General features: G+C 38.2%; 1 protein-coding gene across 1 annotated transcript; it reads left to right on the top strand.

Moving 5' to 3' along the window:
* Positions 1-7453: 7453 nt before the first annotated feature.
* On the top strand, positions 7454-8665 carry LOC139696353 (protein LZIC-like). Its single transcript, XM_071595080.1, has 4 exons — positions 7454-7970; positions 8052-8207; positions 8294-8411; positions 8491-8665. The coding sequence occupies exons 1-4, from the start codon at positions 7734-7736 to the stop codon at positions 8529-8531; spliced, it is 552 nt and encodes a 183-aa protein (XP_071451181.1). The 5' UTR covers positions 7454-7733; the 3' UTR covers positions 8532-8665.
* Positions 8666-13031: the final 4366 nt, after the last annotated feature.

Genomic DNA, 13031 nt, shown 5'->3' with positions numbered 1-13031 from the left:
ATGGATCACGGATGAGATGATTACAAAGATGGACGAACGGAGAAAATTGAAGAATGTAAATACAGTCAGGCAAAATGAAGTACTAAGAATTAAACAATAAATTGAGGCGGGCAACAAATAGAGCAAAAAAGGATGGTGGAAGGCCCAGTGTGAGGATATGGAAAGGTTACAGAGGAAGGGTGAAATTGGTGCGCTGTACACAAAAGTTAAATCTTTATCGGGAAGTAAGAAAGGAAGGTCGATGATAGCAGTTAGAGATAAGGCGGGTAAGAAAATAGTCGACGCAGGAAAGATCCAAAAGAGATGGAAGGAATCCATAGTAGAATTGTATAGTAAAGAACTTAGACCAACAAAGTTAGATGTTGAAAAAGAATATGACGTAGAGAATGACAGCTTAGGTCCAGGCATACTAGACAATGAGATAGGAAGGGCATTAAGGGAGATGAAACTAAATAAGGCTGTGGGGGTGGATAACATTCCCACTGAACTATTAAAATGTTTAGGAAAATTTGGGAGGAAGAGGCTATTAGGACTCATTCGTAGTATCTATGAGGAAGGAATCTGGCCGGAAGACTTTGTGAGATCAGTTTTAGTTCCAATTCCGAACAAGGTAAGGGCTACATCATGTGAGGACTACAGGACAATAAGTTTGATATCCCACACAGCTAGAGTTGTTCTCAGGATCATAAACAAAAGGATAGAGAGTAGGGCAAATGATTACTTAGAGGATGATCAGTTTGGGTTTAGGAAGGGGAGAGATACAATCTCATACTCAGTGCAGGTATATTGCGACAGGTATGGGATAAGAATCAATATTCATAAAACAAAGGTAATGTGATTTTCTAGAAAGAAAAAGGCTAAGGCATACATTAAAATAGGAGGGCAAAAACTAGAACAGGTAGAACACTTGACGTATCTCGGTAGTGTTTTGGACCAACGCGGTCAATGTAGTAGGGACGTAAGGAGAAGAATTGCGCTAGGCAAGGGGGCTTTTACAAGGAGGGAGTTGATGACAGGGACGTTGAGTAGGGATGTTAAGGAAAGACTCGTAAAAACTTTGATATGGAGTGTAGCTATGTACGGCGCGGAAATGTGGTCACTGAAGCAGGAGGATAGACGTAGACTGGAGGCTTTTGCAATGTGGGTGTGGAGAAGAATGGATAGGGTTAAATGGACAGAGAAGAAAACAAATGTTATGCCCTTTTGATATATATATATATATGTGTACATATATATATGTGTGTATATATATATATATGTGTATATATATATATATATATATATATATGTGTATATATATATATATATATATATATATATATATATATATATATATATATATATATATATATATATATATATATATATATATATATATAAAATATCTTCGAAATGGAACGCTCTTCGGCGACACACAAATATATAAAAACACAGATGTAGATTTTTAGAATATAGAGACACAAAGAAAGGACACTCACAATTTGTTATTTTACGTTTCGACAGCACGGCTGTCGTCTTCAGAATTCTAAAAATCTACATCTGTGTTTATATATATATATATATATATATATATATATATATATATATATATATATATATATATATATATATATATATATATATATATATATATATATATGTATATATATATGTATATATATATATATGTATGTATGCATATTATTATAAGGCAATCTACGGGTTTAGGTAGGTTTTTGGATGGACACAACTACCAAACAAACATTTTATTACTCCTAACAAAAAACAAAATCCATCATCCTACTCTATATCATGTCCCTCTTCATCTCTGAGTACTTTCTTCCTCCCTTCATCCCGTCCAACATCCCTATCCTGTTCCTTCCCTTTCCTCGTTTGCCCAACATTCTCCCCTCTATCACAGTCTTCAACATCAACACCTCATTTGTTTTCTTCTCTATCCATTTTTCCTCCCTTAATGCCCTTCATCTCCCTTAATGCCCTTCCTATCTCATCGTCGAGTATGCCTGGACCTAAGCTATCTTCCTCTACATCTTGTTCCTTTTCTATGTCTAACTTTATTGGTCTAAGTTCTTCACTAAACAGTTCTTCTACGTATTCCTTCTATCTCTTTTGGGTCTTTCTTGCGTCGACTATTTTCTTAGTTTATTATTTAACTCTTTGTACCGCATTTTGCCTAACTCTGTATTAACATTTTTCCACTTTCTCCGCTCATCCATCTTTGTAATCATCTCATCCGTGTTCCATGGTTTCCTAGTCCTTTTAGCGTTAACGGTTCCAATAGTGTCTTTTGCGGTTTTAGTCAACCCCTTCTTGAAACTTTCCCATTTTTCTTCGATAGTACTTAGCTCTTTACCATCCTCCATGATTTCCTCTACCACCTGTTTGTATTCCTTCCTTTCCAAACCATTTAATGCTTCTACATTCCATTTTCTATCTCGCCGCCCCTGCCTAATCTTTTTGAAACGGAAGCTACATTTCATAACAACAAAATTGTGGTCAGAGTCCGCATCCGCTCCCGGGAAGCTGTGCGAATTTATCACACTGTTCCTAAACCTGTGTCTAACCAGGATATAATCTAGCTGATACCTTTCTGAGTCACCTGGCATTTTCCATGTATAGCTGCGTCTTTTGTGGTTTCTAAACCAAGTGTTGGTGATGACTAGCCCCTGTCTCCTGCAGAACTCAACTGCTTTCTCCCCGCGGTCATTCCTCATGCCTAAACCGTAGTCCCCCACCTCATCACCATCTCTTCCTTCGCCTACCGTCGCATTCCAATCCCCCATTACTATCAAATGTTTCCCTGCAGGAACACACGCGATTATGTCCTCTAACTGATCGTATATCCTATCGACCTCTTCTTCCTCATGGTTGCTCAGTGGCATGTATACCTGAATAATAACAAAGATCGTCGGTTCTGCTTTTATCTCTACTAGTAATATTCTATCCGTTACCTGCTCTATGTTGACTACGCTTCTTCCTACCTCTTCATTTAATACTATGGCAACCCCTTGTTGTCTCTCGTCCCCGCCGCTGTGTATTATTCTATGATTATCACTCCATTATCTATCTAGTGTTTTTAACGTGACACCATCACTTACTGGCCGCCCCACTGGGGTCAGACGCCATTGCAGCCGCCTCACTGAGGAACAGACGCTGCGTGGACTACCTTTCGTCTGGCTCCTAACCTTCGACGTATCTGGCATGGGTGACCCTACCAGGAGCAATAATTATTGCTCCCGCCAGCACAGCTCTAGGGGTCATCGGAACGCACAAGCCCTTCCACCACGTCAAGGTTGTAGTCCGGGCAGTGGCAAAAAGCAACAAATTAGTCCTTGCATAGAAGGGAGAAAGATATTCCTGGGAGTTCAATTGATTCTCCTTTTGGCCACAGGCTGTCTGCACAGTGCAGTGCACGTCATGCAGTGATGAGGAGAGAGCGAGTTTGCCAAAATATCACATATGATGTGGAGTGAGGCATCAGAGAAATGGGATGTGACATTGCACAGGCATTGTTTGCACTAATGACTAATGTCGGCAGAGCCAATGGCAATGCATGAATAATTTTCATGTGTGGATGGTCAATGTAATGGAAGACAATAATCAGGGGGACTACTGTGTATGGGTGTTGCATTAATGGGGGCAACGAAATTTACAGAGTTCTGTGACCAAACGAAATGGAAAGAAAACAGCGACAAAGGTATGGGGCATAATATTGAAGCCCTCCACTGCCCTCCTCTTAGCTTATAAAGCTCATTCCTTCCTTCATTGGTGCTAATCATTACACCAGTTCTAGTAAACATTGTCATATTTTATCGACTGTTCCCTGATGTACCCTACGATAGCATATGTCACACACCTATGGCAGTACTTGCTATAACACTAATCAAATATCATCATTCTAATTCTTGGCAATTAGATAATTCTGCAATGGGATCAATATGTGATAATTTTCTTCTCATTTTATAACTTTAAGCGTATATCACTATTTTCAAGAATTGAAATTATGAATGATAAAACATGCTAAAAGAAACAACACATTCTTTAAATGTTTAAGACAAGAGCATTTCATGGGAATTCGCCCATCGAACAAATTACATGGAATTAAATTCAAGCATCATGTACAACAGAAGAATTTTTAGCCATTGATTCGTTTAACATTCAAATTTTAGAAAACATTATTAATTGGATATTTGGTCCGTATTTCAGAAAACTGATCAAAAAGGTTTTGAGACTGAGGACTGGAATATCAAGGGTAGAAATTAAATAGGAAAACAAATTATTAACAGAATAATAGAATTTCCAAAGAATACTTCTACGTTAAAATGGAATGCTGCCTCGCCTACATTCAATCTTGTGCTCATGGAATATCAATCAACAACAGGGACATCCAATGCCACAAAAATGGTGCAATTGCTCAAACAAATCTTTAAGTTCACAGAATCATACTGAAACTAAAATGCAGATTTCCTCAGCGTGAATCATTTCAACATTAACTATCTTCGTTCTCTTCTAATCACAAAATACCTCTTGCTCCACGGCTGACCTTAAGTACCCATGCCACCTTTCGCCTGTGTGTCCAAATACATAGAGATTTTAACCTAGTACTCTTGGCTTGTCCTTCAGAGATGCTTTTTTGAATACATGTACTTTGGCTATGTACTTTGGCTTTTACACAAGAGACAAAGAGATTTGCACTGCCCCTCTCAAATGCTTGGCTGAATTGGGAGTCCATTAAATCTATCTTTGCACTCTATAACCTCAAAATTGGGTACATAATTAATTCAGTCTCTCTCAAGACGTTTTAAATAGAAAAATTCAGAAAACAGGAAAAAGTCCATTGGTGAGCATGAATTAAAGTGTGCAAATGCTGCATGAAACACAGTGAAAGACCAATATAGGTCTAGATCTTTGGGAAAGTGATAACTAGTACATGCAAATTGTGTAAATGCAATTTCTAAAAATTTACACATACTTCCCCAAATTATAGTACTATAAACAGTAAGTCTAAAGGACACCTAAATTGAAAAAATTCCTAGGAAGATGCTTATTTCAGTAACTCTTAAGTAAGTACACAAAGTATTGCAAGTGCCATCATTCCTTTGAGTCAGCATTTCCTATCTTTAATTTCATACACACAGAGTGAGTAACTATTGTTTTTTGAATAGGCCATGGCCAACACCTTTCAATTAATATGATACACTTCACACCAAACTATAGAAAATACTATGCTTAGTTATCTCTAAATGCTCTCCTCATAATGGCCCGTGATTTGTTTCAAATGTCGAACTGTATGCATGCACAGAGCCATGTGAAAGCAAAAAATGAGAACACATGCTACATAGTAATCATGAAAACAACGCTGCTGAGAACCCTGGGACTAGTTGCAATCATACCCACGAAGGGTGTGAAGTGGAGCGAATCCTATAGAACCATAAAACAAACTAGGTGACTCCCAAATCGGTACACAAAACTGGCCAATTTCAGCTAGCAATTTCATCAAATAAATCACAGAGGCAATGGAAACTCCAAAGGCTGATTGTCAATATGTAGACACATTTAGAAATGCAAATTGTAACCGACAGTTAAATACGCCTCCAGTGATATATTAAGGCAGCGATAAACATTGAACGTCCAAAACACACTTCGAGAGCGCCGTTCATCGCACATTATTTCCACATACTTCAAGATTTATCAATATCAAGTTAGGACTACTAGTGCAGTCCAACGCGTGAAGCCGCAAAGAACTGGGGCTATAAACCAAAGGATAATTAAATACGAGAATGTAACTAAACGCACATATTTTCGCCTAGGCAGGATTTAAGACATAACACAGTAGGGTAGCGCTCTTTGGCTACACTACGAAGAACTTAAAACTAACAAGGAATTGATTGGTCAGTCAATAACGACAGAACGCAGGCTGGTAATTGTTCCTACAAGTTCATTAATCATTCTCAAAATATTTTAAGCAAAGAAGTTGCTCATATGCCATACTTTGTTTTCGCCTCACTGGGCGATATTGTTAAAACAGCACTCCAATTAATTTTCCACACAAGAATATGGTCACCACGTGTGAAAATTTTTTTCCTCTGATGATTAAGCACAAAATGTCGACATTCCCAGTTCTTTCTCAACTAATTATTTCCCGTATTTTATCGAAAAATTCTCATTGCAGGAATACATTTTGCGACAATAAACAACTACCCCGCTACATATATTGAATAACCATGCTATAAATTAATGCGGAGTGAGAAAATCGTAACGGCGGTATCGTCATATGGAGTGATCATCAATACTAATGTTAAAATCGATGACAGCACCAGAATACATTTAATACAATATAAATACTACTGATCGCCTTCATAAACACTCCGACTACCTACGGGAGTACTATTAAGGCTAATTGTTAATGCATTTTCCTACTCGCTATACATAAACCACTGAATAACGACGTATATAACTGCCTCAACATTTCCACGGAACCAGAATCACTTCCCTAAAGCACCTTAAATGGAAAAAAATTAAAAGCCAATACTTGCCGCTGTCTAAGCTAAACAATTGAAACCATACAACAACCAAAGAACAACTGTCAAACTTCCTTTCACTGCATCCATTCGCACAAATCAATTCACGTAAGTTGCCAACCTACATCTTAGCACCATTGACGCAGTTCCTTCAAAGGACATTTAGTAATTATAACACGTAAGTATAGAACACCCACGTTGAAACAGAATACACGTATACAAGAAGCAGTAAATCAATGCAATAAACAGGAAATTGATGGCGGAAAATAAAACTTACCGGCTGTTGTTGTTAGCAGGATGGCTGTCTTCTAACGCAGCTCGCCTTATATCTACTTACTTTCTAAATCGGCGATAATTATAAAGACTGTTAAAAGGATACTTTCCATTGAAGCGTTGTTGGTATCCTGCTGGAGTCTGTCCACCTTGATGTTTTCCCTTCGATAAGTTCATGGCAACGTGTGTTGTAATGAGTGTGGAGTCCTCATAGAAGGACCTTTCGTTTCGTTACAGTTTCTTCGAAAATCACCTGTAAAATGAATAAATATCGCCGTAGTACAACACATCATAGATAGAATAATATGTAATTCAATGGATGAGTGTGTAAAAACGTTACTAATTGTCGATGAAAAAAGATATTTTCCATTAATCAGAATCACCAGGACCTTTCTTGAAATCAAGAAGATTTGTTCGTATGTTTCCGTGACTCATTCGGGTGTTGCCGTAGGGTTAAAGGTCGGGAAATGGCGGTTGAATAAAACAGGATGCAGAAAAATAATTTTATCCGGAAAAATAATTTTCCACTTGAATTTGTTATAATCTTTAATTATTAAGTTAAAAAGTGATCTTCTTTACCAAAGAATTTCAGCCAACCTGCAGTGGAGAGAGAGAGAGTTTATTAAGAAACAACCCTAGCGGCATCTGCCGTAGAGAGACCTTACTATATACACCGTGGTGTCTCATCACATCTCAATGAGCCCCTGATAATTCATTTTCTGTTCCATCATCTCACCAGAGAGCTCATCATAACTGCACCGATAAATATTTTTCAATCAACTTACATTTATAATCGAGGATAAATAAGTGATTTTTTCATTTTAAACAATTACCTTACTGCGGTTAGCGTGGCTCAATTGTTATAGAAGTAGTCTGCTTGATTTATTTTGACTTAACGTAGGAGGGATATTGTTTATATTTGCATTTGGGAAATAAATTATGGCATCTCGAGGTAAGGCTGAAACAGAAAAGCTAAAGCATAATTTGGAAGATCAATTAGATCGATTGGTTAAGCAGCTGTCTGACTTAGAAGCATGTAAAGATGAAATGACACCTGATGAGTATGAAGAGTCAAGGGAAGAAACCATAGAGCAGCTAAATGAGTTAAATGATAGCTTGACGAAAATAATTTCTGGGGATGTAACACTTGTAGATCAGCTAAGTGCAATGCAGTTGGTAAGAACTACGGTAGATATTGTATGAATGCAACACTTCGAGTAAAGTGACGGCTGACGAAGCTCGTGTCTTCAATTTCAGGCGATACGAGCAGCTATTAGTGCATCATTTAAAACCCCTTATGTCATCCAGATGTTTGCCAAAAGACAGCCTAATCAGCTAAGGCAGCGACTAGCTGAGGTAGATAGAGACATTAAACTCAGGAAAAATTCCTCTTTGGAGCGGGAAATGGAGAAGGTTGGTCAAAGGAAAAGATAATCTCGACAAATTATTTTTGTATCTCCATCTGGTTAATGCGTTCTTTACTACTATATAAATTCTAGGCAGAAATACTGAATGCTTTGCAGCAACTTGGTGAAGAACTTAAATCATCTGAAGTCGAATTTCTTAAACACAACATTACCCCCAAAACGGAGTTTGTGTCTGTGGCTGATGAGAAGGGTTTGTTATGTTAATCGTAATGTAGGATGTTTTATCGGTTCATTTTCCGTATATTCAACGTTTAAACATTCTCTTGCAGACGCTGGAGAGAAAGCACTTGCGATGGCTGGTATTAAGTGAAAGCCTCCTTGGATATTCTACGACCAATTTTTATTCTATGTGCAGGAGTGTTCTCATAAAGGGTCACCTTGTCGTTAAATTACAGAAAGCATGTATTTCAGTCAATATTTTGTGATAAATTGGTGTAAAAAATATTGAGACTACTGTTTTTATTTCATATTGTAATTCAAGGACAGAGGTCAAAGACTTGATAGATAACCAGCTATGGTGTTGACCTCCATGTTTTTGTAATTCCTCATGGCATATGTGGGTTAAAATGACCACAATTTCCTCAAAATTGCCTTGTTGACCTCCATATTTTTTAAATTCCTCATGGCATATATGAGTTGAAATGACCACAACTTTCTCAAAATTGCCGTGATATTACTTGATTAGTTCAATTAAAGCATTGTGTGCATTAAGTAGTACTGCTTTCAGTAGTTAAGGTAAGCTTTCTACTTGGAGAAGGTACAAGACCAAGCTCTTTCCTTTTTATGAACCATTACTCAAAAACAGAGCCAAAGACTTCATTGAGAAGCCAATCACTGAACCAATGGCAACATACCTGTATTGCCCTATTTTTTTGACAGAATGGTTTTATGTAAATCATGATTTAAATTTTCTTAAAAATAAATTTTAATTATTATTATCAAGAATTGCAGTCCAACATAACTGTGAAGTAATCCCTAGTATGTAAGTTTTAATTTGTAAAGCTGCATCAGAAAAAGGCGAATTGGGAGACAGGCCACTGGTAAGAGAGGCCAACTGACCCAGTGTGAACATGAGAAGGCTGAACTACCGCAGCCAGGCAGGCCCACTTCCTTGAGGAGTGGACTTGGCAAGGTTTGTCGCCATCACTCTTGACTCATCCTTGAATCTGCCTCATGTAGATAGCCCCAGCAAATCTACTGCCCTAAATGACAGTTAGTAAGCAACTCTTATCTTTCCATCTCAATATTATCCAGATTTCATCTTAAATACTTGAATTCTTATCAAGTTCTTTGAACAAAATGTCACATGCTTCAGCATTATGAAATACTAAAGGTCCCACAATAGAGACCAATGCCGTTGCATTCTCTACCATCTTGGACAATAGGAACTGGAGCAACTGGAAGGTGTTTTTCCCTCGGTCTTTCCAGGCAGCATCATGTCTATAGCAGATAACCTAGGTTAGCCGACAACTATCATAAAATGGCCTCCCAACTGGCAGAATAACTTGGTAGAGGCTATTCCTGCTGACAAGTGGCAGTTCCTCGGTTACCCTCTGCCAATTGCCTCCCAAATGGCCTTGTGTAATTATGGCTCAAGGACTGAATAGTCCTAGGGTGTACACATCATTCCTGGTCAAAAGATATGAGAAACCAGTTGGGATTTTGCAATTCAGCCATTTTAAGTCAAGGGACAATGCATTAATGCATTGGACTATCATTAAAAAATAAACAGGATTTAGTAAAAACTCTGATGATGTTCCAATAGACTCTGAATCTTTTAATAACAACTTTATTAGTTCGGTTGACAATATTATAGCTGATATAAATAATATTAATCAAACCTCAGCTAATACTGCTAATAACCTATTATGCAATACTCCCACTACCAATTCTATATTTAGATGGAAAGAAGTTTCTCAGATAGACATAATTAAAGTAGTGAAAAAGTTCAAGAATTCTAATAGTAAAGATATGTTTGGGCTTTCAAATAATTCAATCAAATCTGTAATTGACTGGTTAGCATACCCTCTTGCTATTGTCATCAACTCTTGTCTCCAGTCTGGTTATTTTCCTGATCAGTTGAAGTTTTTCAAGGTCATTCCTATTCACAAACGTGGTGATATCAGTGCATCTTGTTATTGCATACTGAAGGGGCCTCCGATAGTGTTTGGTAATTTAAGAAGTGGTAGGGAACTACGAGGGTCATCCGGAAAGTAGTACCCGTTCGTGCCGCATGAAGTGCTGACGACGCGAGTAGCCGCTGGACGAGGTCAGATAGCTTCAGTGGCTTGTCTGCCTTCTCTGAGCCAAGTTGCGTGACGCTAGCATTGCCTGTGTTGTTTCTGTGATTGTTTACAATGTTTAAAAAAATTGAGAACGCCGCCAGTTGTGAAGTGAGGGCAGTGATTAAATTCCTCAATGCAAGAAACGTTCGCCCATGTGATATTCATCGCCAATTAAAGGAGGTGTATGGAGACAATGTAATGGACGAGTCGTCTGTTCGGCGGTGGTGTCGCAACTTCAACATGGGGAGGGGGAACACACACGACGATGAGCGTTCGGGGAGACCGTCTGTCATTACAGACCAACTGGTGAGCTCAGTTGACGAATTCGTGAGGAACGATCGGCGCGTCACAATTGATGACATCTGTGAGCATTTTCCCAATGTTTCTCGAACAATTGTTAAACACCATCTGCATTATGCAAAAATTTGTGCAAGATGGGTCCCTCGCAAGCTTACAGATGAGCACAAAACCAAGCGTATGGCTGCAGCACTGACGTTTTTGGGACGTATTCTGATGAAGGAGACTCTTTCTTGACTCGCATAATTACTGGTGACGAAACATGGGTTTGTTATGCATCACCTGAGAGTAAACGACAGTCAATGGAGTGGCATCATGCTCATTCACCAAACAAACCAAAAAAATTCAAGACAGTTCTGTCCACCAGGAAACTCATGGCAACCATTTTCTGGGATCGACGAGGTGTATTGCTTATTGATTTTATGGCCCGTGGAGACACTATTAATGCCAATGCGTATTGTGAAACATTAAAGAAATTACGGCGGGCAATACAAAATCTGCGGCGAGGTCTATTGTCTACTGGTGTCATTCTCGTTCATGACAATGCCAGGCCTCATGCAGCTGGGATAACACAAAAACTTTTGCAGCAATTCAAATGGGAAACTTTCGACCATCCACCGTATAGCCCGGACTTGGCCCCTTCAGATTTTCATCTCTTTACAAAGCTTAAAGACTTTTTGGCAGGAAAAAGATTTGACAGCGATGAAGAACTTAAAGAATGAGTGACCCTGTATCTCAATGAGCTGGCGGCGAAGGACTATGCAGCAGGAATACAGAAACTTGTCACACGTTATGACAAATGCCTTAATTTGCTTGGAGATTATGTTGAGAAGTAGTTTAAAGTATCCTCTTTCAAATAAAATTTTTTATGTTTGTTAATATTTACTTTTGTGTCTTTATTTCACGAACGGGTACTACTTTCCGGATGACCCTCGTATAACAAAACTTCCAAAAATGTGTATGTTAGACAGATGACTGTACACCATGTCTATGACTTCATAACTTTGCTTAATAATACTGACTGGGATGCCCTGCAGACCTATACTGATTGTGAAAGAAAGTTTGCAACTTATTTTAGTAATTTCTTGTTGTTTGAATGTGCATTCCCAAAGAAATTAATTCAGCTGAAACAGAAGCCCAATCTACAGGCAAATTGGTTTAATATTGACCTTTAGAATAAGAGAAGGAATTTACTCAACTTATGTAAACAGTATAAGCTATGTGGTAGTGATGATCTTAAAAAAATTTTTCTTTTTTGAAGCCACGCCTCCCACCAGCGCAGGAAGGATAACCCGTTATTTGAAGCTCTTGCACTTAAACATTCAGTGCATACGTAATAAATTACTGGACCTCGAGGTTCTAGCAAACGAGTACCAACCCCATGTGATCTGTGCCAACGAACATTGGTTAAATGCGAGTGAACTTGACTCTCTTCATGTGCCTGGGTATGTCATCGCTAGCGCCTTTTGCCAGACAGTTCACAAAAATGGTGGTGTTTTAATTCTACTGTCTGAATGTATTCCCCGTATTCCCATTGATTACCCATACGAATTTCTCAATGAAGAACAATCATTTGAATGCTGTGTTGACTGCTTCAAAATGGATGCTACTGTTTTTTATGTGCTGTCTATTTATTTTAAATCATTGAATCAGTTGTATTTACCCAAATCCTGGACTATTTTGAATCTTTAAATCTATTTATTTACACCGACTCAGTTTGGTTTCAGACCCAACAAATGTACAACCCAAGCTGTTGAATATGTTATAAAGCAAATCATTAAGGCTTTTGAAGGTAATCAATGTTTGGCTCTCTCACTATGTGATCTCTCTTCGGCTTTTGACTGTGCTAATCACACAATTCTCATAAATAAGTTGAAATATTATGGTTTTAAGGATACTGAACTAAAATTTATTCCTTCCTACTTATCTGATCGTAAGCAGTCAAAACCATTAAATATTACCTATGGTGTGCCTTAGGGCTCTGTGCTTGGACCTCTTTTATTTCTGGTCATGATTAATGACTTTTGCCCCAATATGATTACTGACTGTGCCCTCTATGCGGATGATACTACTTTCCTACATAGTTCCCCCCATCATTCTGATGCGATGAATAGGGTTCCTATTATACTTAAAAAGGCAGGTTTTCTGCCAACAATCTCCATATGAATCCCGATAAAACTCAGCATCTTCTATGTACTCTAAAATGTGCTACACCGGATACTGTCCCT

Source organism: Hetaerina americana, unplaced genomic scaffold, assembly GCF_022747635.1.
Source record: "Hetaerina americana unplaced genomic scaffold, ioHetAmer1.1.p SCAF_7, whole genome shotgun sequence".
Taxonomy (NCBI): domain Eukaryota; kingdom Metazoa; phylum Arthropoda; class Insecta; order Odonata; family Calopterygidae; genus Hetaerina; species Hetaerina americana.
The sequence above is the reverse complement of the archived record's forward strand: the minus strand, read 5'-3'. Positions and strand labels throughout refer to the sequence as shown.